General features: G+C 51.9%; 6 protein-coding genes and 1 non-coding gene across 7 annotated transcripts; 3 read left to right on the top strand and 4 right to left on the bottom strand.

Annotated features, from left to right (window-relative positions):
- The first annotated feature begins 105 nt into the window (after positions 1 to 105).
- Positions 106 to 2,036, top strand: BNA2 (tryptophan 2,3- dioxygenase). Its single transcript, XM_007810618.2, has one exon. The coding sequence runs from the start codon at positions 356 to 358 to the stop codon at positions 1,811 to 1,813; it is 1,458 nt and encodes a 485-aa protein (XP_007808809.2). The 5' UTR covers positions 106 to 355; the 3' UTR covers positions 1,814 to 2,036.
- Positions 2,037 to 2,739: 703 nt separating this feature from the next.
- Positions 2,740 to 6,042, bottom strand: J3458_014468 (uncharacterized protein; the record flags this gene model as incomplete). The annotated part of the gene is made up of 10 exons (XM_066120573.1): positions 2,740 to 3,286; positions 3,351 to 3,440; positions 3,510 to 4,131; positions 4,193 to 4,257; positions 4,314 to 4,364; positions 4,416 to 4,487; positions 4,545 to 4,653; positions 4,708 to 5,043; positions 5,103 to 5,265; positions 5,320 to 6,042. 10 exons carry the CDS (start codon positions 6,040 to 6,042, stop codon positions 2,740 to 2,742), a joined length of 2,778 nt encoding a protein of 925 aa, XP_065974408.1.
- A 60-nt stretch (positions 6,043 to 6,102) lies between these two features.
- Positions 6,103 to 7,929, bottom strand: J3458_014467 (uncharacterized protein; the record flags this gene model as incomplete). Its single annotated transcript, XM_066120572.1, has 5 exons — positions 6,103 to 6,374; positions 6,448 to 6,727; positions 6,789 to 7,006; positions 7,063 to 7,597; positions 7,714 to 7,929. The coding sequence occupies 5 exons, from the start codon at positions 7,927 to 7,929 to the stop codon at positions 6,103 to 6,105; spliced, it is 1,521 nt and encodes a 506-aa protein (XP_065974407.1).
- A 485-nt stretch (positions 7,930 to 8,414) lies between these two features.
- Positions 8,415 to 9,004, bottom strand: J3458_014466 (uncharacterized protein). The gene is made up of 2 exons (XM_066120571.1): positions 8,739 to 9,004; positions 8,415 to 8,665 (listed from the first exon to the last, which is right to left on the bottom strand). The coding sequence occupies exons 1-2, from the start codon at positions 8,809 to 8,811 to the stop codon at positions 8,544 to 8,546; spliced, it is 195 nt and encodes a 64-aa protein (XP_065974406.1). The 5' UTR covers positions 8,812 to 9,004; the 3' UTR covers positions 8,415 to 8,543.
- A 177-nt stretch (positions 9,005 to 9,181) lies between these two features.
- Positions 9,182 to 11,401, top strand: J3458_014465 (uncharacterized protein). The gene is made up of 4 exons (XM_066120570.1): positions 9,182 to 9,722; positions 9,792 to 9,914; positions 10,009 to 10,151; positions 10,270 to 11,401. Exons 1-4 carry the CDS (start codon positions 9,467 to 9,469, stop codon positions 10,558 to 10,560), a joined length of 813 nt encoding a protein of 270 aa, XP_065974405.1. The 5' UTR covers positions 9,182 to 9,466; the 3' UTR covers positions 10,561 to 11,401.
- Positions 11,402 to 11,421: 20 nt separating this feature from the next.
- J3458_014464 (uncharacterized protein) lies at positions 11,422 to 13,814 on the bottom strand. The gene is made up of 4 exons (XM_066120569.1): positions 13,640 to 13,814; positions 13,422 to 13,535; positions 12,659 to 13,327; positions 11,422 to 12,579 (listed from the first exon to the last, which is right to left on the bottom strand). The coding sequence occupies exons 2-4, from the start codon at positions 13,476 to 13,478 to the stop codon at positions 11,800 to 11,802; spliced, it is 1,506 nt and encodes a 501-aa protein (XP_065974404.1). The 5' UTR covers positions 13,479 to 13,535; positions 13,640 to 13,814; the 3' UTR covers positions 11,422 to 11,799.
- A 10,455-nt stretch (positions 13,815 to 24,269) lies between these two features.
- On the top strand, positions 24,270 to 24,341 carry J3458_014463. The gene has a single exon. It is a non-coding gene; the product is annotated as a tRNA-Asp (tRNA).
- The last annotated feature ends 318 nt before the right edge of the window (positions 24,342 to 24,659 follow it).

Below are 24,659 nucleotides of genomic sequence, written 5' to 3'. Positions count from 1 at the left end.
GGCATGAGTCGTATGACCCAGACATTAATAATAAACCACCCAGGTCCCATAACGACCGGGTCTTATCGATTGCGACTCTATTTTCCTTCAAACCCCTCCCCCACGCAAACTTGACAAACTCCCTGTACTCGCATCACCGTGCTATCAGACTCTCTGTTGACTCTGAAATCTTTTTTCTCTCGCCGTGCAACCGAGGCAAACTTTTTTAAGCCAAGGCCGAGGCTTCGGCCAAAGTCAGGACAGAGTCAGATACTCCGACTCCATCGGCCACAACCGGAACCGCAGCCGGAACCGCGACCACCACGACGACGAGCGCTTTTCCAGCCTCAACCAAAACCTCAACCTCGGCAGCAAAATGCTGCCTCCTGTCCCCGTTCTCGCCGATTACGGCCTATCTCCAATACATGGCTTCTTGCCCGAGACCCTTCCATTAACGCACCTACCTGACCCTTACTACAACAAGTGGGAGGCCATCGCGGCAAATCTCCAGGCCCTCGTCTTGTCCCGTCGCCTCCGCAGCGTCGTCGACCACTTACCCGTACTCTCTACCATAGGCCTCGAACACGAAGCAGAATGGCGCCGTGCATATTCCCTGCTCTGCTTCATGGCCCACGCATACATCTGGGGGGGTGATGCGCCGGCCGACCGACTTCCCATGGCCATTTCTGTGCCCTTGCTCGAAATATCCGACCATCTCGAGGTCCCTCCCGTTGCGACCTACGCCGCCGTCTGCTTGTGGAATTTCAAGCCAGTTTTCATGGATGAAGACATTGACAATATGGAAAATTTGGCCACCCTGAATACATTTACCGGATCCATCGACGAGTCATGGTTCTACCTCATCTCCGTAGCCATCGAGGCCCGCGGCGCCCCAATTCTCGATTTGATGCTCACGGCCATTGCCGCCGCAAGAAAAGACGACGCAAAGACAGTGACACGGTGCCTTATTGGCTTTGCCGAGCGGTTAACAGACTTGACAAATATCCTGGTGCGGATGCACGAGAGCTGCGACCCTACCGTCTTCTACCACCGCGTCCGCCCGTTCCTCGCGGGCAGCAAGAACATGGCCGAAGCGGGCTTGCCACACGGCGTGCTGTACGACGAGGGCACGGGGATGGAAAAGTATCGCCAATACAGCGGTGGTAGCAACGCGCAAAGCAGCCTGATCCAGTTCTTCGACATCGTCCTCGGCATCCACCACTTGCCGACCGGGGAGAAGCAGAACCCGGCATCGTCCGAATCCGAGCCCGAGGGCCGCCACGCCGCCCCCAAGAACAACTTCATCCAGGAGATGCGGCGGTACATGCCTGGCCCGCACGCGCGCTTTCTCGCCGACGTCTCACGGGTCGCCAACATTCGGGAATTCGTGCAGGACAACAAATCAAACCAGCAACTGTGCCTCGCCTACGATGCCTGTCTTGCCATGCTAAGCGCCTTCCGAGACAAGCACATTGCCATTGTCACGCGGTACATCATCACCCCCTCGAGAGAAGTCCGTGCGAGGGGCCGTTCGCAGAGCAGAAAACGCGTCAACCTCGCCGCTGCGTCGTCAAAGGCCCAGGCAAAGGGGCAGACGGGCACTGGTGGCACCGCGCTGATACCCTTCCTCAAACAGGCGAGAGACGAGACAGGCGAGCCGGCTATCGAAGAGTGGACGAGACGCTTCATGAAGAGGAAGCTCAAGGCTGAGTATCAGGCTGATCCTGTCTTTTCCAAGGCCGACAAGGGTGCTGTTGAGACGGACGTGGACGTCAAGGGACTGGCGGGCACGTGGACCATGGACGACGAAGGAGGTGGTATCTGCTCGTTCTGAAATTGCTGGCCATGAAGAACGGAGAGTTTGAAGGACTTGGGTCTACTCATTTCTAATGCGGGAGTAATATTTTTGTTTGTTTTTGCTTTTTGTCTTGAAAAAGAACGTAATCTCTTTCAACAGCGTTGTAGGTGGCAAGAAGCATGCATGATTTCAACGATTTAGACGCATATATATTTTGCATAGTATCGCTACTCAACGCAGCAATATACTATGTTCCGATATTTTTCGACTACCGTGTATGCATGTCTTGAAGCTCTGTTATGTGAAACGCTTGGCTTACTTGGATGCAACGGTCGGGCTATTTGCATGCTGGGAACAGTTGATCCGCCAAAGGCTGGTCGTGTGCAGCCAGGAGGTATCTGGTTACAACACCGACATGGGCGTACTGCGTCCTTGGAGGAGGAGCGGCCATCGTAGTCTGGAGATGGAGTGCAGACTTGAAATGTTGCTCAAGAAACAGGAGAACTGGGGCCAAAACAGGGCATTCATTCTCTGATGAAGTGCCTCAGCCGGCAGTCTTCCCGCCCAAGGGCCTCAGAAGGCATACGGATGATGCGGAAGAACAGTCGTCACTTATTGTTTCAGCAAGTCGCTATCAATCATAGGCCCAATACCATGTTCAAGTTGTACAAGGGTATCTGGTTTGCGAGAACCGCCCCAGCAAGATAGTTCGGATAGTATCGAATAGTATATATAATACGCCCCCTAACCTAGCCCAACCCCCAGAATGCATCAGTATTGCGTAATTTTGCAATCTGTAGTAAAAAAGCGGTCTACAGTGAAGACCCGGCCCTCTCTGCGCGTCCCGCCATGTACTTTTTGCGCAAGTATATTAAAAAGCAGCATTGTTGCTAACGTCCGTGAGCTCGTAATCCCATAAACATCTCGGCTGTCTCTTTGACAGCGCCCGTTGGTCCCCCATCTCAAGTGACCTTGCCATCCTCTACGTGTAGGACAAGGTCTGCGCTGCCTATGTCTGTTGGCTGATGTGAAATAGCAATGACGGTACAATCGCCGAAGACGTCGTCTATCACTTGCTTCATAACTTTGGCCGTATCAACGTCCATGGCGCTTGTGGCTTCGTCGACGAGCAGGATCCTGCTGTCGACCTCCAGCTTGTGCAGGATTGCCCGTGCAATGGCGAGCAGCTGCTTCTGGCCATGGGAGAACCCCATGTCTGCGAACGGCGTGTCGAGCCCGCCGTGGGAATCTACGTACTCTTTTAGCCTTACCCTGTCTAGGACCTCGCCGATTTCTGCATCGCGGATGTGGCTGGCTGGCCTCGTTCGGGCTATGGGGAGGACGTTGTCGCGCAGCGTTCCCGGAAGTTCCACCATGTCTTGGGGAATGGTCGTGATGAGGGATCTGAGATGCTGTCGTGGAATCCGGGACATGTCCACGCCGTCAATTTCTATTACTCCCGTGTAGTTGAGGAAGTGTAGCATGGTTAAAAGAAGGGAGCTCTTGCCGCTAAATCTGGCTGTCAGTTTCCTCTGTACTTTGACACATGTATGACTTGTTGCATAGGACATACCTCCCGGTTCGCCCGACAACTGCGACCTTTTGCCCGGGCTTGATGTCCAGCGACACATTGTCGAGAGCTGGCGACGACGCGTCTAATGAGCTTTTCAAGTGGCACCCCCCGTTAGCGTCATTATGCACAACAGGAAGCAGGAAAACGATCAAGTCTTACTTGTATGTAGCTGTCACGCCAACCATCTTGATGGCTCCTTGTTTCAGGTAGCCAGCGGGCAGCTCTGCGCCGCCGCTGTTGACGTCTTCCTCGCCTGGCGTGGTCTCGGCAAACGACTTTATGCGTGCAATGGCGCCGAGAGACGTCTCGGTGTCGATCCACGTGTTGAGGAGAGTCAAGATGGAGTCGCCGAATTGGATGAGGGTTAGCATAGAGAGCCCCATGGCGTTTTGTGAAGTCGTGCCCCTGAAGCACAATGCGACCGACACGAGAATCGTGGCCACGCCGAGAACACACAGTTCGGACACGAGGCCGAGCCACCGCTGGATGCAAAACATGTAGTAGAATGGCTTTTGTGAGTCGTCCAGCAACTGTCGGCTGCGAGATAGGCACTGGCTGTCCCACCCGAAGCTTCGGATATGCATTAAGCCAGCGCTTATTTCGGAAAATTGGGTATAAAGAGGCGCTTTTGCCTCCAGGTCGATATATCGCATCTGCCGTGATGTTCGGAGGTAGAAGTACTGAATGATGTAGACACAGATGAGGATGAAGGGTATTATGACTGAAATGTACGTGGCGCCGGCGGCAATAATGCCAATGTCTGTGATTAACAGGAAAAAGGCTGCAAAAATAAAGAATTAGAAACATGTTTGTTTTAATGCAACGAGGAGTATGAAGCATACAATACAAGAGGCGAAAAAATGCCAGCGGTAAATCTTGGCTGATAAGACTCATATCTTGGCTGAATCTGCGCAGTATTAGGATACGTCCGTCTGACAATTGGGGAGGCTAGGATATTCTTACAAGTTGAGAAGCGATCCGTTGCTTGTAGATGATAGAAATGATAATGTAGATCTAGCAAAATGTCAGCGAGGCCGCGATACAGGATTCTGTTATATTCCGTACCCCATGACTTTGTCCAAAAGAACACGATGTAAATTTTCGGAGCTGTTCGGGACGATTTTGAGATAGTATAAGCTGTAGCAGTTTTAGTTATGAATACAGCCTGGGGGGTTGTAAATCCACGTCTTTTACCTCAGCGTTATGCCAGCGGCTGTAAAACTCGAAAATCCAAAGAGAATGTATCCAACAAGATAGACCTTGTTATCCGGCGCAACGTCCAGCCAGATTCGAAGAAAGATTTCTGACTTTCTAATTAGTTCAGCCCGACACGCCCAATATTACGAAATCGACTCACCGGGCAATCGCTCTGCGACGGCAACAAAAATCACCGTCACTAACCATATTGCCCAAAGCCATTTCGCCGTTGACTTGAGATAGAACGAGTAGAGGCCGAAATCGCCTTGTCGACGTATCAACAACTCGTTGTTCGCAGCTGTGCCGCTTTCTTTGCAAGCGTCTTGGGCCTCGTCTGTGGCCTCGTCTTTCTCCTCGGTCTCTTCGCCGGCGCTGGGCGACAACCACTCCGTCACGTCTTCCTGGCATTGCCCGACATCTCCCAACCCGGCGACAGACTTTATCGAGCCCCCATCGCCAATGACCAGCGTTTGATCAGCAGAGTTGATGTATTCGGCTGGGGAAAACAGTCAGCTTGGAGTGATGGGATGTGCACAAATCATCAGCGGGCAATACCTGAGTGAATCGTCATTACAACCGTGCTGCCAAGCCGCCTCAACAGGCCGCCAGAGGCGAAGAGCCGGGAGAATATCGCATCGGCGGTGCCGCGATCTAGGGCGCTTAATACGTTGTCCAAGACGAGGAGAGAAGCTTGCGAGTAGACAGCCCGCGCAAGGGCCTACCAAAGGGTCAAGTTAGATGGGAAAACTACACGGTACGGCCGAAAACTTACAATTCTCTGCTTCTGCCCACCACTCAAGTTGGACCCATTGTCTCCCGACAGAGTTTGATCGCCGTTGGGGAACTGCTGGATATCGTCGCCAAGGAGACACGCATCGACCACGGTTTTGTACCAGTCTTTATCGTACGCGTGGTCTCCGGTGATGTTTGCCCGGATGGGAGTATTTTTCAACCAAGGCGTCTGGTCGCAGTACGCGATTTGGTGCCTCTCGACATACACATGGCCATCCGTGAGGTATGCTTCGCCGATGATTGCCCTTAGAAACGTGGATTTGCCGCAGCCAGTGCGTCCAAGGACCACTGCAAGCTTCGAGCGCGAGACGGATACGTTGACGCTCTTCAGGAGCGGCTCTTTGCCTGCCACAGCTGCCATTGACGCGTTGACGAACATGACGGATATACATGTTTGCGGTGCCTGCAGCTCCAGCGGAGATTTGTCCATGGGCGAAACGGAATGATATGAAGCGTGCTTTTCGGATGGGTAGCCGTTGGAGAGCACAATGTCGTTCATGTTCCGGCGGCGGTCTTGCCGTTCTTCGAGCAGGAGGTAGGTTTGGATGCGCTGGAAGCACCCCAACGTCGAGACGAAGATTGGGTAGCACAGCATGGCACGCGCCATGGACAGTGATGTAATCACAACAATGGCTAGAGCTGTGAAGGTCTCCGAGGCCTTTAGGCCGCTGGAAAAGGTCGTCCAGAGAATAGCAGCAGTCATGACGATGGTTGGCGTAATCTGGTAGCATAGCATGACTGTATACAGAATCAGTATTGCCGGTCAAGACTGAAGGGGGGAGAGCAAGGAAGGACGCGAACCCGAGGCGCTCATGATTACTTCTAAAACTCGAAATCTTTTGGAGCATTGCATCTCCGTCTCTCGAAGTCCTTGGACTAGGTCGGCCACGACTGGTCCAAGGCCGATCATCTTGATGTTTTTGATTTGCTGAAGCATGCTTGAGGTGACTGAGACGCGATTCTGGACTTCCTTATTCCAGGCGATGCGTGCAGGAGCCATGCGCCTGCCAATCTCGTACGTGGCGATTGTCGAAGCTAGACGGCTGTTAATCGAGGCGGGTGAAGGGGGCACCAGCCCAGGCAAAGCTGGAGTCAATTCATGGCTTACCAATTCCGGGGAACACAATGAGAAAGGATGCCTTTCCAACGATTGTTGTGATGAGGTAAATGCCCAGCCCGACTTCGATAATGCTAGCCATGATGTCGTGGAATTTGCGAAGCCCGAGAGAAATTCCTTCCACATCGGTGCTCATCAACGTTGCAGCGGCGAGTTCTCTCGCATGGGACTGGTCGATGGCGAGCGTCTTCTTGAAAATTTCGGATACGAGGACGCCGCGAAGGAGAGTAACTAGCCGGTTATTCAGGTGATTATAGCTGGCGCTTGTAACCTATGCTCCCCATGAGTTCCTTTGTCCAGTGGCCGAGGCTCGGATGGTGGGAAGAACGTACCGCCAGTCCAAAGTAGATGAGAACCGTGGCGCCAATGAGGCCGTTTCTGACATTGGTTGACTGGTCACTCTCGCCTAGAAAGCCAACTATACGCCGCAGCAGCAGTGGCTGGCTGAATGTGAAGGCAGTGTAAAGAAGTCGCGGAACAATGACTGCGAGAAACGGACGGAGCAGTGTCACAAGAGCCGACTTCACCAATGCGTAGGACGAGTGCTTATCTGCTCCGGACGGTCAGCATACCAGCCCAGCGGACAAAAGGAAGCGCAATTGGTACATTTTGCCCAGACGGGCTCGAACTCGGCGGAGACATGTTCGGCGGAAAAGTCGTCTCCCAACGACCCCAAATCATCAATGCGCAGGATGCTCCGAAACCCCAAGAGAAAGGTCGAGTTTAACCACAGAAACAGGGACCGGTTCCAGAAGCCGCTCGTGGCCTCCTTGCTCAGCGATCTCCGAAGAGCAGGGTCCTTGATGTGCGTCCTCTTGGAGAATTCCTGCAGCAGCACCAGGGCCAGCTTGGCGGCGGCGGCGGCGGCCGAGAGGCCCCCGACGGCATGGAGATGCGGCCGGAGGAAGAAGGACCGGGCCTTGACGACGTCGAGCAGCGCCGTCAAGCTGAGATACAGGCTTATCAGGGCCGAGGAGCGGAACGAGTGTCGGTGCTCGAGGCTGACGGCCGCCACAACACACAGCGTGCTGACGCATACCAGGGAAAAGGCGGCGAGGGAGGCATCCGAACGAAACGCCGGCAAGCAGCTCCAGAGACTCAGACTGGCGATTTCGACGCCCAGGAGCACTGCCAGGACTGCCTATTGTTTCCCCAAGGTGTAGACCGTGTGAGCAAAGGCCATGATGTAAATAAACAAGGGACTTGGGAACAACCCGGCTAGTTTGGCGTTTGATGGGTGCGCCACCATCCACTTACAAGCTTGGCCCATAACAGAAGACTGCTCGAGACATATATGGGCGATTTGAAGTAATGCAGAATATAGAACGGAGACACGACGATGCAAAGGCTCGTGGGAAGAATCGTCAGAACAGCATGCTCAAAAAGCAGAGTGAAATCAAAGTGAGACCCCAGCTGCGGCCCAAAGGAATCGTCGTCTCCGTCGACTCCCATCGCCCTCGACACGAGGTCCATGGTGCTGCTGCTGGCTGGGGCAGCTTCACTACGGAAAGGGGCGGCCAGGTGAGCTTGTAAAGGAGAAGAAGAAAAAGAAAAAGAAAACACAACAACAACAAGACAATACTACCAGATGAAATCGACAAAAGACAAGAAGACGGAGAGAGGGATGGCGCCTACATGTGTGGAATCTACAAGTATTTACCCCCGGATCTGGAAGCGGGTTGCGCACACCCCCAACTAGGCAGGTCAACGGCTCGATGCCGGCGATGGAGGAGACGGAGAGGGTTCAGACTCGTTCAGACTCCACTTACGCAGGTATACATATGCACTTTGCCGATTGAAGCGTGCCGTCTCGTTGCGAGGTAGCATTGAGGCTGGAGGTCTGGGTTTGAGCCCAGCGAGCTAACAAGCCAAAACACCCAAGGCCGGCAAGGCAGGGTCACTTGGTGCCTCGGGGATTCACAGAATCACAGGGGGGCAATGATGCAGTGTTGCAGCGTGTGGGCCATGAATGATTTTCTTCTCATTTCCGTGCTACTAAAAATCCTAATCTCGCCAGTAGAGCGTTGGCCCTACCCCATCGCGAGGTTGTACATACAGAGGTGCTAGTTTGTTGACTCAGACATGTCCTATTCCGCTACACGGACGACGATCTCGTCGACGTCCTTCTTCTCCTTCTGGCGGTAGCGGAGAATGGCGTTGATGGCGTAGTTGTTGTCGTCGGCGCTGCTTTCCGTGGCCACCTCGGCGGCTGTGCGGGTGCGTAGGTTAGATGACACGGCGTCTCTCTTTTCGCAAACAGTCAAGTTGAATGTAGATCATACCAGGTCTAGCAGAGACAACTGCGGCCCCAAAGAAGAGCAGTGCAGCTGGGATAAAGGTCGACGGGAAGAGCATTGTGACTTTGACGTTGCGGCGTGACGTGCGTCTGATACGGGACTTGTTCCTGACGGTGTAGAGTGAGGCCAAGGATATTGATGATCAAAAAGAAAGCAATGTGGGAAACTGAGGAGGCTGAATGATTTGTTTGGACATGAAAACCAGAGGACGACGCTTCTCTTATATTGTGAGCTACTCGAGCAGGATGGCATCGTACGCCGGTACTACAAACGACGCACCGACTACTTCAAGTCTGGAAGGCCCCACTCAGCCACACCATTTCCGCCCATTTGTGAGCTTTTCAATGTTGGCGAGGGATTTGGGATCTAAAACTATGGAGTATAGGGGGGTCTCGGAGGTCTTGGAAGGTCTTGGGGGGGGGGGGGGGGTCTAATTTGCATCCACTTGCGAAAAAGTTTGGCAGACTACGGAGTACGGTTACGCCGTAGTCCTTCCAAGTGGCAAACAGATCTAAAGCTCGAGCATAACACCACATGACGCTATCGTTTAGCCCGCCCGAGTCTTGAGCCCGGCAGGACGAAGCTATCTCGCTGTTCCGGACCGCCGTGGCCGGGGGGGAGGCCCCTCTCATCACCGCAACTTGGAACTTGGCGTTGAAACCAAAACTTGTTACTCTCTTGGACACAAAAATCATCCTTTACTGACCGTGGATATGGCATCAATTCGTTATGAGCGCCTGGAGGCGACGGACAAGTTCGAGCCGGCCGACGACAACAACAACAACCCGACGACGGACGAAGCCAGCTCGCCCTTTCGCCAGCGGCCGATGTGGACGCGGAAACAAGCGACACTGGTATTTCTAGGCAACCTCGTCCTGCTCTTGACGTCGATATGCTTATTGTCGGTGGCAGTTCGCCGGCGGCCATCCCCCTCACACCTGGAATGCGCCCAGAAGGTCTCACCATACTGTGGGTTCAACACCATTCTACGGCCTGTCTGAACCATCTGTCGCTAACGGAAGCTGTCTGGCCTTGCAGCGCCCATGTGGGAAGCTGTCGAGTTCTGGGAAGGCAACTTTGCCAACGAATTCAACTCGTCCACCAAGTATCGCGGCCCGCCAACTCTAGAGCGCGAGCGCGCTTGGAACGACCTCTGGCACTGTGAGTACCTCCATGTCTCGACAAAAACATATATATATATATAAAAAGCAATGACGCAGCAGCCTTCACTGACACCCTATGCTCCTCCTCCCAGACCATCTCATCCGCGTGGACGCAGCGGGCGTGGCGGCATTGAATCAGACTCGGGCCGGCAGACACGCCCAAGTCAAAGGCAGCGACCCTGCCAATCCGCAATTCGGTGCCACGATCGAGGTCTTCCACCAACTGCATTGTCTGGTACGTCCTTTTCCCTTGCTCTCCTCCTCGGCATACCGTGATCTGCGCTGCGCGCACTGCCACGGCGTTGTCGGCTCAGACCACCGAATGGAACCATGGCCGCTTACTCGGCGACCAGAACGTGTTGCGCCAGTACTCGTGGCCGATGGACAAGTTCGACCAGTCCTGGGGAGACCTCTATCCGGCCATGCTGCAGGACCCAGAGACGGGGCGCACGCACGTCGACCACTGCATCGAAGCCCTCCGGCTCTCGCTCATGTGCGCCGGTGACATCACGCCCGTGCTGTTCCTCCACGACGAGGCGAGCCCGCTCGGGGTCAGAGCCGACTTTAACGTTCACCACAAGTGCCGCACCTTTGACAAGCTCGTGGACTACGTGAAGAAGAATGGCGTCGAGCTGGCTACCTGAATATTGAGAAGAAGTAAATAAAACACCATCACGACTGTCAGTTCAGTTCAGTTTCAGTACTAGTTGGTTGTCAAGGCGGCAGTTGCCGAGGGACGACTTGAGTCTGAGTACTTTGTCCCCACGTGGGTTTCAGAAAAACCACATTCCCGGCCAGGAAGCCCGTCGGACCTGCTTGTAGACTTGCGCTACCTGGTCCTGGTCATTTGGCTGGGGGTGGTCGAGGGCCTGGGGGCTGAGTTGTGCTACCGGGAGCACCGAGGATCGAGCGTCGTCCGTCTCCTCCCACCCCCCCCCCCCCCAGACTCTCCGATTTCTTGAACAGTTGTTATTTTCTTGCCATTGTCGCAAAAAAAGGCATTGACAATAAAGGCGAGTTGCGCCGAGTTTCCTGCAAGTTGTCTGGCCGGGCCAGACTGGTATCAAGTGACGGCTATGATATGTAGTTTCTGCAGCTGGAAAGGATCAATCGGCCCAACAGCATCTTTTTTTCGTCAGGGCGCTGCAAAAGCCCCCCAAGTGGGCCGGATCCTTTACCTGGGATCAACCCCATAGTGCTCTTGATTCTTTGCCCTTTTTGTAGAATACTTGTACTATTTTAGACTCGTGTCATGTTGTTGGCTCGGCAGTTGAGCCGCTTCTCTCTTTCGATTTGATATATAACCCCCCAGTCTAGACCACGTAATGACATGTTGACACCTGACGGTTGTCAAACCCGCACGTGTCACAATAGGATCGTCATGTTGACCCAAAGTCTAGTCTGTCGCCGGTGGAACAGAAGGATCTGGGAGCATCCTCCTCTCGGCAGACGAGCGAGGACAATACAATACAATACAACACAATGCATGATATTGCTTGCAAGAGGCATCCTTTGTTCATCTAATCAAGGGTACGTATGACCCGGCCCCATCGCCGTGGACAAGTCCTCGACGCTGTGTATTTGTCATGCGCTGCGCCGCCCGCTGTTGTGAAACGTGGCTCAGCCGCGTCTCATACGCTTCAACACTTCAACCAAGCATGCGGACCAAGTCGTTTGCCTTGTTGCGAGCTTCTGCTTTGGTCCAAGTGGCCGTCTCGGCGGCTTTAAATACACTAAAAGCGATGGCCAGGCTTCCCTTGACCCTTTCTCGTATGCTTCCCCTTGGCCCCCCTTGTCTTCCTGATTAGACAAAATACATTGGTACCGTACCTGCTTTTGTTTGAACAAACTGCAGTCGAGAGCCCGTTGCGATTAAACTAAAGTTATAGAATGCAGCAAAATTCATGCGTCTCTCTATCGATTATTTCCGTTCCATCATCCGCGTCCACGGCCGCGTCAACCGACTGGGCATCTCCCTCTGTTGCCACCGCTTCAGCTGCTTCCGCTCCCGCCTTCTGCGGCAATGTGAGCCACGGAATCTCCCGTAGTTTGGCTGGGGCCTCTGGCCAACACGACAAGTGCTGCACGAGCTTGGCCATGGCAAAGGTGGACCGGTAGTCTTCAATCAACTGCCGGAGCTTCTCCTTGGTCGCCTCGTCGTCCGTGACGCACCACGCAGCTACGATGGCCTGGGGGACGTGGTGGGCGGCCAGCGGTCGCTCCTGCTTGGCTCTCTCTGCGAGGATGATGGCATCGGCGCAGAATATTGACCGCTGGCTGACTAGGAGTATGTTGCTTGGGTTAAAGGCGCGCAGCAGCGCGTTGAGGGTGATGCCAATGGCAATGAACAGGCCGTGTCGTTCGTTGCATATGATGCCGTCGTAGGCGTTCCAGCACGACGTTTCCCTGTTGGCGCTGATAAAGACCTTGACCTGCAGGTACTGATCCAGAATGTAGCTATAGATCCAGTGGATTTGTTCCTTATTCTCACTGGGGTGCCTTATCAGGTCCGGGAGCATGGCAAACACGCGGAGCTCGCAGGTGGGCAGGCGAGACATGGCCTGGATGTCCAGCAGAGGCCGCAGCGGCTGTTCAGGCATGTCGTATAGTTCCTGGATCCATGGGTTGAGCTTCACATTCGGGTTGAAGACGCTGTCTTGTAGCTAGAGTACAGAACCATTAGCCTCGTACACCTCTACATGATGAAAGTCACGGGTTCCGTTTGCTGCACCAGGTACTTACTAGATTTGCCGTTATCGCGTAGCATATCCCGCGGAGGAATAAGTCTTTTAAATCTTGACATGCTATATTACTTATCAGGTACACCAAGCCTTCGGCATGTCCACGAGACAGCTTGGCATTTCGCCCCTGCCATATGTGGCATTCGGACAGGATGTACGCCGCACACAGGGTGTCGGAGCGGTATCTTGACAATGGATTGGCAATCGAGGCCTCGAGCGCCTTGAGGCCAGAGGCGTACAGCTGCAGCGACCTGGGGTTCAGCTGCTCCGATGGCGATTGCCGCGTCTCGAGAAGACTGGTGAAGGCGGCGAGGGAGGCGTCGAGGGCCGGCGAGTAGCCGATGCGGCGCGGCAGCTCCCCAAACACGGACAGGCGAAAGGGCTTGAGGTTGTAACCCTGGTGGGTAGAGGCCAGGAAGTAGACCAGCGTGTCGGCGACTCTGTCGTTGCCGTTGCGCAGGGGCGACTTGGGACTGCCGGTGGTCAAGGGCGTCGCGTGCTCGACGAAGCGACTGACGACCTTTTGGCTGTGAGCAGGACCCCCCGACGACGACGGCGGCGGCGACGTCGACTGGTTGATAAACTTGAAGCGCTGCTGGCCGACGCCGACGCAGGCAATGTTCCTGGTCCTACAGCGCGAGCATGGCTGTCCAGGCTGGGTGCTATCGCACTAGATGTCACCGTGGATGTTAGTCACGGCAGAGGCGAGGATGGAGGACGGAGGATCGAGGATGGGGGCCGGCGTCTGGTGCTTGGTGTTGTACCTTCTTTTTCCATTTACGACACGAGTCGCAGCCGCGGTATGATCCTATGACTGGCATTGCATTTGTTCGCTTGATCTACCTGCAAGTGACTATGCGGGCTTTTTGCATGTTTCTCTATGGCCCATCCGTGTCAAAACTTGAACCGAATTCACTCGACGGCGTAACAGCGTCGCGGTTGAAATGGGGGGGGGGGGGGGAACGCACAACATCCCACTGACCTGCGGCGGAGTTTACACTTGGAATAAAACGATTGGGTACCCAAAACGGAAAAACGCAGCTCGATTAATTTCTCTTGCCCTCTCTCCCTGCGAGGAGCCCGGAGCCTGGAGGATCGTGGCAGAAAGGCTCGACGCAACACGCAATGCACAACCACCCAGTATTCTAGATTGCCACGCCGTCGTCTGGGACGGCTTATTAGCAGCAGCAGTCGTCCTCGTTTTTAAAGGGCCAAGAAAGCCGTGTGGGAAATGGGCTGAGAGGTCCACTGCTGATGCAACCAGGTCGACATTCTTCGTAGTCCGATCTGCCCAAACGCCTATACCGAGTACCATGCTATCACGAGGGGGGGCGTTTTGTTCACAGGACGATGCCAAAGTTGCGGGTACGAGCGCACGACGCTGCTAAGCACACACCCGACATCAATCCGAGCTTATCGTTCCAAGAGTCGTCGTCAGATCCATCCCGTTGGTACCGGCTCAAGCGGTGGTGCTTGCGCAACTGCTCTGCCACACACACGCACGCACTCACCCCGTGCCGTGGGAAGAGGTAGACAGCGCAGCACAACCCCCGCCTGCTGCGCAAGTCTTGCCTCGTTACGGAATCGCCGTGCTTAACCAGTCCTGGGTGGGAAAGCCTGTGCGCGCTTATCTCGTGAAACCCGCGGTGAGTTGGCGGGCTCTGATGCTGAACCCATAGAACTGCTTTTGCGCCACCAGAGAGACTTCTTGTCTCTTAATTACTAATGCCCGTCAAGATTGCTCTCACGAGCGAGCACGGTCTTTGCTCTGTCGACGCTTCATGCATAATACTTCTTTGTCCGGAGTGATGGGGTAGAACCAACAACAACAACAACAACTCGAGACACCCAAAGCGTTGTAGAGAACCAACCGTACGCATTCATCTACATGCAGATACAATAGAGTACGCCGAGGTCATGGTGATGGGCTGGCCAAGCTACCGAGATGTGATTTACAATGATCAATCACCAGCCATTGGGCACGACCTCCGCTGCGGCCCCTGTCCTTGAACGCTTCGAATGGCTTGGGACCATCCCGCGTCGAGTCGGCCTGCAAGACAACGCCATAGCTCAAACTAGCCAACGCTCCCCAAGTACCTGCTTGCTTTGGTTAGGTCTGGTTCGTTGCGGTGGAACCTCGACTCCAAAATGGAGTGTGAATACCACCCTGCTGAGCTGTTTCTGAGCCATCTGCGCAATCCCTCCTGTCCGCGCAAGCAATCCTTCTCTTCTCTAGATGCGTGAAGCGCGAACGACTCCACTGAAGATGGTCATCAACCATGGCCATCGCAAAGAAGGCCGTAAATCCTGATGTGAATGGGATTCAGAGGAATAGGATGAAGTTGAACAAGTAGGAACAAGAAATGGCGCCAGAAAAGGGCCCAAGATGGGGCAAAACCATCTTATTTGGCCGAACGATACAAAAAAAATTACAAGGGAGGACGACGAGAAGACCCGAGACTCCCGTAGCACCGAGGCTCGTGACCGTCGCTAAATATTTCCCAATTTCGCTCAGCTGCAACCATCTCGAAACAAAGTGCTACCGGGGCACCCATCCACCCTTACGAAAAACACGTTAGCGAGCCCGTTTGCAAACAAATGCGCCTCAAGAGAAATATGACGAGTCGAATAAAAAGGCGGCGCAACAAAAGGAAAGCTTCCCCAGGCAGACATCACCACTGAGACTATCGTGTGTGGCACGGGACAAGATGGGCGCTCGTGAGAGTCTTTGCCGGCGAGACATGCTTCCATATTCAACCGCCGTGGCTGTGTCGGTCTGAACCGCGTCTTGCTCGACTTCCTACCGTGTTGTAGTGGCATCCAACATCTCCCTTGACTTGATGGCGGCCAACGGATCCCTTCTTTGCGCAGTCTCCGCGCAACGTGGGACAACAGCCTCTTTTGCGGCCGCTTATACGGAGTATACTTTTTTTTTTTTTTTTTCGTCGAGCGGCTGAGGTCGCGTGCCTGTTTTTGCAGAGTCTTAATGGCACTGGAAAAGAGGCGCATGTTTCCGCGAGCCGCTCATTTTCGTGGCAAAGACCTCAATCATGTTTCGGAAGCGACCTTGCTGTTTTTTTTTTTTTTTTGTAAACCAAGCTCAAGTCGTGGTGAATCAGGATGATCAAGACTTCTCTGCCAGAGAGCCTTTGAGGAGATCCCACATTGTTGGCGAGCTATGAGTGTACTTGGAGTCGGTGCCTACACTGCATGTGAAGCACCGCCGTGGTATACTTTTGGCGATATCGTTGCAAGATGTTGATCTGAATGCCATCATACGTGCTTGGGCTATCCTTATTGCCGTCACGGCAGTAACAATGGAACAGATGACGTGTCTACTCGTAGCGGGCATCCTACAGAACTAGATGGTATTTTCATCTCAGTAACGGTTTCCGTCGTCTTTAGGTAGATGTGGCTGCAAACAGTTCGTCCCCCTCATCTCTTAGTTTCTTTGCGTAGCTCGTATTCTGGAAAACTGGTCGATTGATACAAGTATGACTTAGAGAATGTGGTGACTGGGTGGCATGGCGTTCCACCCCCCATTGTTCACCTTGGACGACATGCTAGTGGGTGAGACAAACGTTGGACGTAAGGAGTGTCATACGGAGCCGGCTTTTCGCCGCAATACATGGCCCCAGGTTCAGTGAACGTGCATCCATAGATACTGAAGAGTTCTCTTGGAAAAATAGGGAGACATACGCAGGTGATACGAGGGCCCGACCTGGTTGATTGGGCGAGACAGTCTGGCATCTGATAGCACGATTCTCCCACAAGGGACGCCAAGAGGCCGGTTATTCTCCCTTCTCCGATGTAAGGTCCATCTGCTCCAAGGATAGCTGTGTCCATTGAAGAGATGGAGTCGCAGGGGATGGTGTTTATGCAGAGTCAGTTATTTTGAAGATAGTATACTTTGCTACCCACTGCTAGTGCTTCGTGGCTGGATGACGAGACTGTCTCTTTAATTGGCAAGTAGGGAGTGTAGCCTGCAGCAAGGACGAGTGTTGGAAGATATAACTCATCGCCAACTGGGTGGGAAATGCCAGGCCATAGAAGTCGTCGGTTTATCATGTCGTTATTGGAAATGGTGGAACCACGTGAAGAACAGAGTCAAATTCAGGCCATGTACAGAAGCTGAAGTTGCGGCCTTTGCAGGGAAATAACACAAGAAGTATACCGGACAACAGATATACCAGGTATCGTCCAAGGTCATGTCTGTCTTTTTATCCATGGTTGTGCCAAGTACAGTCCGAGGCAATGAGTATATTCCCGCCTTCATGTACCGCAGCTCGTGACCGGTAGCGTGGAGTGACGTGAGGTGAGCAAATATTTATGTATTGCCTTCCAATGCGGTGGAACCTACGGCAGGACAGAGGGCCCCTTTCGAATGCAACGACGCATCGCTTGGCATGTGGAAATGGGGCCCCGAAAAGTCTCACATCCCATGCTGACTGACACGAGTTGTATCAAGCCATGGAACATGTATAATTTGGTATTGGCAGGCCGTTTGGTCAAATTGAAGTAACGCAGATCAGACCAAGTAAATGATGAGAGCTGATTGCCAAATATCCAGGTCAAACAATGGTCCAACCTGTACCCAGAAGAGCTAGTGGCATGGAAAGAGAGAAGACCAAATCAAAGTGGAAAAAGGACGCCCATCATGTCGCTGAGTCTGGACGTTGCATTACGACTGGCGGCACGAGCCGAGATGCAGTACGGAGTACCTCGTACAGCCATTCCAAAAGGGAGGCAAAAGGAACACGGTGAGAAAGAAGAGGCTGAACTTCCTTGTCTGCTTTTTGTACTACCCTGTATTATTGTTCTAGATGATACTGGGAATTCCCGAGGGGCGCGCACCCCAAAACCGCTTGAATGGACAACACCGCAAAAAGGGGGGTTGAGCATTTCATATTGGCACTTCTTCAAATATACCCTGCGTTGCTATATTTGCTCTTGAATAGCATGTATGACCCATTGGGGGACGTCAGGTAACGTAAATCGGCCAGTGAACCCAGACCACGGGATCTTAAAGCCGCTGATATTGCAAGACCTCAAGGGCACATGCAGGGTGTCTTGGTAGCAGGGGACCGGGACAAGAAATGCCGACGGGCCTGTTCCACGAAGGTCACAGGCATGCATGCATATCTTCTGGTCGCTTTCGTCCTCCCTATACGATCTTCCGGAATGTTGATGCTGCCAAATAACAGCCATCTGCCGACCAAGCTCAGCAGACCCCTGTTCGACGAGCCCATTGTCGGGAGGTTTGGCCCAAATGGGTGTAGATCCGTGACAGCCCGCAGGAAACCAATTTCTAGATCCAACACGTTCATCCTGGCTCACCCTTGTTTGGATGAATTGGTTCCACCGGGTGCATTCGCTTTTGCATGAAACGTCTTGTCATGGAAACGGCTCGTTCCGTCCACTTGTGGGTAGCATTCCAATACTTTGTACGGAGTACTGATATAAAGGCATATATTGGTCGTACCCCGAGATCTGGGCGCGGTGGAGGTTGATGATGAACAGGAATAAGACGCGTGTTATAGCTCTCGCGCCCGTGGAGACGCCGGAAAAGCAAGCCCAGGGGCGGACGGGGTAGAAGCTGCAGACCTTGGGGTTGCTGGCGATCCAATAACAGAGAGATGCCAAGTCCTGACTTTAGACAACTTTCTCATTGGTTGTTTCCGGCCCTGGAGTCGAGCTTCCCCGTATATCTGCGTATCACTGTATCAGGGTCAGTCATGAGCAAGGACATGAGTGTGGGGTTGGGACGCAATGGAACAGTGAAGCATCGAGAACCAAGCGGGGGACATGTTTTTGCTTTTTGTGATCCTGTTGGGTTTTGAGGGGAGCCCTAAGCCCAGACTCACCTTCACTAAAGCAACCTTCTCAAGCCTTCTCGGCCTCCTTGAATCCGCACCCTTTAGTTTGCATCACAATGATCAGCGCATCGTACCATTTACACTCCGTAATTTGTTGGGAAGTCTGGGTAGCTTGTAAGCACCCACTTGCCGTGACTCGTGCTTTGAGCTACGTTTATGTGTACTGTTGTCCATATTACTGGGCGACTCGAAGACGATACAAGAGGCGCAGACCCCCTTCTCGGGCGCGGCAAACTTTGAGGGTCAGTTGAGCCGAGTCCATCATGGACAACTTAGAGATTAAGGTGAGGAGCAATAACTCAGTCTCCTCATCGTCAAGCACGAGAACAAAGTCTGACGAGCACGACGACGAAAAGAGCCGGTTACATGAGCAGGCCAGCGAGAAACAAACAACGTCGATACCGGTGGGAAAAGAACGGATGTCGACCATCCTTGAGCTTATTGCAAAAGGCTAGGACTCGGACAAGAAAACAAAACCAGGAGAAACAGCGAACTGCAGAGCTGTAGCCACAGGCAATCGAACCGGAGGGAGGTGTGACGTTTCATTTTACTGCTCCAACACGACACATCGACGGCACCGAACGGATTGTTGGTTCTCGAGGGTTGCAGAGCAACGAGCCATGAGTGCTATACTCTACCACCGCGATACGACCCTGATAGATTCTCGAGCCTCAAGCAGCTTTCTGTATCTTGAGGAAAGTAGCATGTCAAAACTGGAAATGCGTACCAAAACGGGCCTGTCTCCTAGACCGAGCTCTCATGGACTGCTGGTTACCCCCCTTCCTACCACTGGACGCAAATTCCAGACGACTTCATAGACGCGTTTTCAAATGACTGCTATACTCGCTTCAGAAAACTGGCCGACATGACGCAACAGAGGATTAAAGTGAACATCTGGTTTGAGCTGACACAGTTCTCAGGTCTGAAGGACCATGGCGAGCTTCACGAAACGACGAGGTTGAAACTGCTTTCAGCATAGAACGGTTCTCCCTTGATCAACACGCATCATGATGCTGCCAGCGCCTCAGCATATTCTATCTCTAGAGACTTCGTGTTTGCTTCGAAGACGCGAACGGCTGACGTCCCTTTCCTCTGCAAGCCACCAGAACCTTGTGACGAGGGCCAAGAAATATTGTAGCTGCGGGAGGACGTTCAACGGCCATGCCGCAATATCAAGGTCTTGAGTCGGTATTGAGTTTCGCAGAAGCTAGGATTTCATGGTAATCTGTCCGCGTTCCACGGCGGATTCCAACAAGATTGAAACAATTGGCCTTTGGCGCTAAGCACCAGGTTCTCGACGCAGCCTATTTCTGTTTGAGTACGGCTTGTTGAGTGAAAGGTTCCGAACACGGAGGATTTTCGTTACACAAACCTTCATATTATTATACGCAAGATATCAGTTCGGCGAGCCATATTCGCATTCTATATCGGCTCAGAGACCAGTCTTCCGAGTGGTGGTCCATGGCAAAAGTCATGTCTAATGCAGGTCTGAATTCGTTCCGAGCTTCACGGACAGCGGTTCCGGTTCCCGACTGATGAGAGACCGCATGTCTGTGAGATTCAAAAACATGATATCGTGTGGCTCCAGTTGGATAGCCACTGGGCTTACACCGCAGTCGTCCTCGCCTGCGAGCGGTCACGGCTCACGGCAAGGGCTTGCCAATTGAGCAGCTTAGGAGTCCAAGTGCGTCTCGGATGAGAAAATGATCCATATAGCCTGGGCGAAAACGTCTCAAAGACGCATGTCTTACTATGATGAGATGATTTCCGTCGTCTAGGACAACATAATTCTGTACCATCTCCCCTGACTCGACCAGATCTAGAAACAGTGCGAGGTACGTCGCTGGGCAAACAAGATTTATCGCCTTGGGGTCGAATGCGTGACTAGGTAGTCACTTCTTAGTGGACGTATTGGACGTATCGTTTTTTGTTCACGACTAAGCGAAGCGCAGATGTGGTCGGCACAGCGTGAGCCCTATTATTGGATAAGCCATATACCTGTTTGCACGAGACAAGAAATAGTGGTGTAAGCACTCTCAGCATGTTCATAACTGCCACCAACGGCTTTTATCGCAAGCGTATTCCCTCGCCTATGAAGAAAGTCTTGGTACATCTGAGGATCTCTCTTCCACCTACTCGCCACGTTCAGACCACTCAGCCGGTCGATGCTTCTATCACATACAGTGACGATGATTATTGACGGTCAGCATGCAATTGTGGCCTCCAAGGTCTTGCAGCAAGAATGATGGCCGAGAGGGTCGTGTAGAAGGGAACGAGCGCCGGAATGTGAATGCCCTAAAGAGCTTGGTGGTCTGCTCGGAACGCTGTCGGCGACTCACGAACCGGAAGAAACAATAAGGTAATTCCAGTTACTTTGACACTGTATATAGACGAGAATTTTAATGTCAGAGCTTCGTTTGGTAGAGTTTTGCATATGTGTATCACAAATTGTCGGAGCTTTGTGCTGTTGCAAAATGCAAGTCAATGTCTATCTTGTTTGCTAATGTGGTCAAAACAGCACGAAACGAGGACAAATAGATAGTAAGTACTTCGCTATCGTTACAAAAAAAAGTTCTATAATATTCAGAGATCATACGCTGTGCAATTCCAACTGTCAAGTACATCCTATAACACAACATCTTCGTGCATGTCAAAGGTCGCCACCTTGCCATCTCTGCCTCTAAACTTTTTATCGCGTACGGCAATAGACAGCTGAGATGGAATCACGTAGACAAGTGTGATGAACGAAAGGCGCGGGAGAAAGATTGCGACCCGGAACCAAGAAGGCGAGCACCACAGGAGCAAGAAATCTGGCTTGCTGCCATATGTGTCCCTCGCTAGATGCTCTCCCTCCAGCCAACCGCGCTGACCTCGGCGTGTTTTCAAAGAAAGGCAAGATGTAAAGGCACATGAAAAAAGCGAAAGAACGCAAGATGTCGGACATCCAATTCCTGAATACGGAGCAGTTTCCATTTTCTTTTCCATCCCCAGTCCCATTCCCATCCTCGTTTCCTTCCTCACTTTATGCTTATTATATCCATTTTCTTATTCTTATTTTTTCCTAGTTTCCTTTATCCGGTTTATTCTTATTTACTTTCTTAATTTTAGCCTAGTTCCTATCATTACTCCTTCCTCATTTCAATCCGTGCCCTTCTCTGGATCTTCCATGGTCTTATGGTTCGTAGTCTTTTGTTCCTCACTGGACTCCCAATCGCGTCGTCATCGTCTAAAATACCTTTCTCTCCTCCCATTCTGCAGCCCCATCTCGTACATCAGCGTCTGCCATCATTCCCACGATCATCTCAGAGATTTTGAGCTGTGGATTTCTCGTCAGATCTCAGTTAGGACTGGTGGTAAGCAGTCTTATCTCATCATTGATGACCTCCCTTATCCAAGATATGGCCTTTCTCGGTGATTCAACTAATCCAAGAAGAAGAGAAAGCTAATCTTCCCAGTATTTGTGCAATGAGTGTCATCCTTCTGAGAGGATTAGTTGAGGAGAGGAAGTCAGGTATATTGCGGTTCCTCGGAGGGTTTTATAGTCGTCGCACCTTTTTAGCTGACGATGTGTCCCTTTTTTTTTAAGGTTCCGAACTTCCGAACCGCCGAACAATTCCACGCCGCTTTTGAGATTTCATTGTCTTGGAGGGGATTGAGGAAACCAAGGTTCGGGAGTGACAGATGCTGGGTTACGCCAGAAGGAGGGACAAGTTTGGACGCATGATGTCTTGTATCTACACTACACAATTCGTTGGTCTTAACACTCTCGTCTCCGCCTCTTAATCTCATGCCATTCTCGGATCGCTCAAAGTCGAGTCGACAAGTTAATTAGTGCCAGTACAGCCGTCTCCGAGACTTTCTACAGTGGGAGGCAAAAAGTATTTGGCCAAATTAGGTACCTGGCTATCGCGTTCTACACTAGAACATACTACGATATTAGTGTATAAATTGTGGTGAGCAAAAATATTCTGTCATAGCCAAAGATGTGAGCCTGCACCAGCTGGTCGAGACGCGTATTCTTCTCCTCGAAACTTTGGATCTTCTCCTGGAACTTTGTAATCTCCGCGTCTTTTTCTGTCGCTTTTTTGGCCGGCGCCGGTCTCTGATGCTTCGCGCTCGTTGATCTCTAACACAACCTAGTAGTAGCATGTAGAGTAGTAAAACTTTAGTAAAACAATGCACTTGAGGTACGGAGTACAAGACTCACCTCTCTTAGCTTTTACCAAGTATTAGTACTACTAGAGTACTAAAAAGCTAGCGCAGTAATATAACAATCGTGAGAACCTAGGATGTCTTGGCCTCTAGTAAGTATGAGTATGAATACAAGAGTGCTAAAGTAGTATAGTAATGAGCTAGACGTACTAATCTTTTCGGTCGTTGTCAAGCGAGGAGAGGTCAGGAACGCCGACAGACTGAAGTTAGCTGCGCATGAATATAATCTAACACGAAAGAACAGGCCAGCACTGACAAAGTGCCTAGCCCCTTGGCATGTATCGTAAGCTTCTTACAGCTAAAAATCGTAAATATCGCGTACTAAGTTTCGAGACAAGGCGCGAACCTGTCGAAGATGGTTGGTAATTCCAAAGGCAGACTAGAATTAGTCCAACTGCCCCAGCTTGTAACCTCGGAGCGAACTTCAGCAAAAGAGCCGCTAGGTATATTGCGGGATATGAGATAAACGGGCCCTGGTCCGGGGGGAACTGGTAGTCATGTCAGTCGACTTCGTGTTCTGATGATAAAAACAGAGTCTCCCGCGGCATTCATTGACGGAGACAGGCAGCAGAACTGTGGCTGAGATTATTGACCTGTTTCTGACAGCTTATCTATTTGTAATGTCATCTCCACCAACATTATGCATCAGCCAAATCCCTATACGTGGAACAATACTTTCATGACAGACTGCGAGCTAAAATGACACTGGGTACTCTCCCGAGGCTTCAGTGACATAGGGAATAGCTTCGGCTAGTTTACGATTAGCAGCTATGGGTCGCATTGAATGTGGACTTGGCACTTGATTGATCTATCTATAAGACCACGTTTCAATTGAACAGAACGATCGCAGTTGGTAGGATTGCTAGCTAGCTTCTACTTTGAACCTGACAACCTAGTTTTGAGCCTTCCAGATGGAAGGCCCGGCTTGTTCAATCTACTAGTTGGAAGGCCAGATCCATGAATTCATGACTCACCCGTTGACATTACTGAGAGCCTCATCTACAGTAGCGTGAAGAAGCACAAGTCAACGAATTAACGGAGAAAACTACTCTCTCAATGCTTGGTTCTGAGTGTTCGGCAGAGATGGCAGTTTAGAGGCCCCAGTGTAGCTCGCAAGCTCCAGTGCGACACGGTCAATCCGCGTCTTGAAACATGTCTCAAATTTTCCACAAACCTTCAGTAATGTAGTCAAAAGTGTGACAACTCCAACAATGGCCGAGTATCGTGGTAGATGGGCCTGCCGAACTCGGAGCACATTCCCAAGAGAAAGGTAGTAGTCAATTGTCCGCATGCATTTCGTTACGAGCCTGAACAGAGGTGCCGCGAAAAAATTATAAGTAGCTACTGCATGTTTTAGCTGGTTCTAGTACGAAGACACACTTTGGTGCATTTGTCAATTGCTCGAGCTTATGAATCTGTGTGGTGGGAATCGGCCGAGTTGCCTTGTCAGAGCCTTTATAATCTGAATTAATATTCGTTAGGCATGACAAATGCACACTACGATGGCTTCACAAAGCCACTTCATCTTCCGTAGTATAGTGGTCAGTATGCAAGCTTGTCACGCTTGAGACCCGGGTTCAATTCCCGGCGGGAGAGCCACGTTGGTGTTTCTTCTTTGGACCCCCACGAAAACTGGGGGCCTCTGTCTTTTTGTTGCACCACGTTGTTCCAGTTGGCTCTGCAGCGTCACTTTCGGCCGAGACAGGGTCACGCACTTCCACACAATGCGTCAGAATGTCTGCGATTCTGAGTAATATCTATCACAAGTCTCGCTCCACGTTCTGCTTGCGGATCAGATCAAAGTTCTTTTTATGCCTGATGCCACGAATTCGTTAGCCACGCGTCAACAAGGCACGCCAACACGATCATAAAAGCCGGGTTAAGTCCGCGCTGCACTTCATTGTAGTAAAATGA

The sequence above is a fragment of the Metarhizium acridum genome (genome assembly GCF_019434415.1).
Source record: "Metarhizium acridum strain ARSEF 324 chromosome Unknown scaffold_320, whole genome shotgun sequence".
Classification (NCBI taxonomy): Eukaryota; Fungi; Ascomycota; class Sordariomycetes; order Hypocreales; family Clavicipitaceae; genus Metarhizium; species Metarhizium acridum.
Note: the sequence above shows the minus strand (reverse complement) of the source record. Positions and strands in the feature narration are given on the sequence as shown.

Coding starts and splice junctions, on each gene's coding strand:
- BNA2 (XM_007810618.2), top strand. CDS start 356: ATGCTGCCTCCTGTCCCCGTTCTCGCCGATTACGGCCTATCTCCAATA.
- J3458_014466 (XM_066120571.1), bottom strand. CDS start 8,811: ATGCTCTTCCCGTCGACCTTTATCCCAGCTGCACTGCTCTTCTTTGGG. Junction 8,666..8,738: donor AGTTGTCTCTGCTAGACCTG/GTATGATCTACA, acceptor GCACCCGCACAG/CCGCCGAGGTGGCCACGGAA.
- J3458_014465 (XM_066120570.1), top strand. CDS start 9,467: ATGGCATCAATTCGTTATGAGCGCCTGGAGGCGACGGACAAGTTCGAG. Junction 9,723..9,791: donor CCAGAAGGTCTCACCATACT/GTGGGTTCAACA, acceptor CTGGCCTTGCAG/CGCCCATGTGGGAAGCTGTC. Junction 9,915..10,008: donor TTGGAACGACCTCTGGCACT/GTGAGTACCTCC, acceptor TCCTCCTCCCAG/ACCATCTCATCCGCGTGGAC.
- J3458_014464 (XM_066120569.1), bottom strand. CDS start 13,478: ATGCCAGTCATAGGATCATACCGCGGCTGCGACTCGTGTCGTAAATGG. Junction 13,328..13,421: donor GTCGTAAATGGAAAAAGAAG/GTACAACACCAA, acceptor GGTGACATCTAG/TGCGATAGCACCCAGCCTGG. Junction 12,580..12,658: donor ACGCGATAACGGCAAATCTA/GTAAGTACCTGG, acceptor TCTGTACTCTAG/CTACAAGACAGCGTCTTCAA.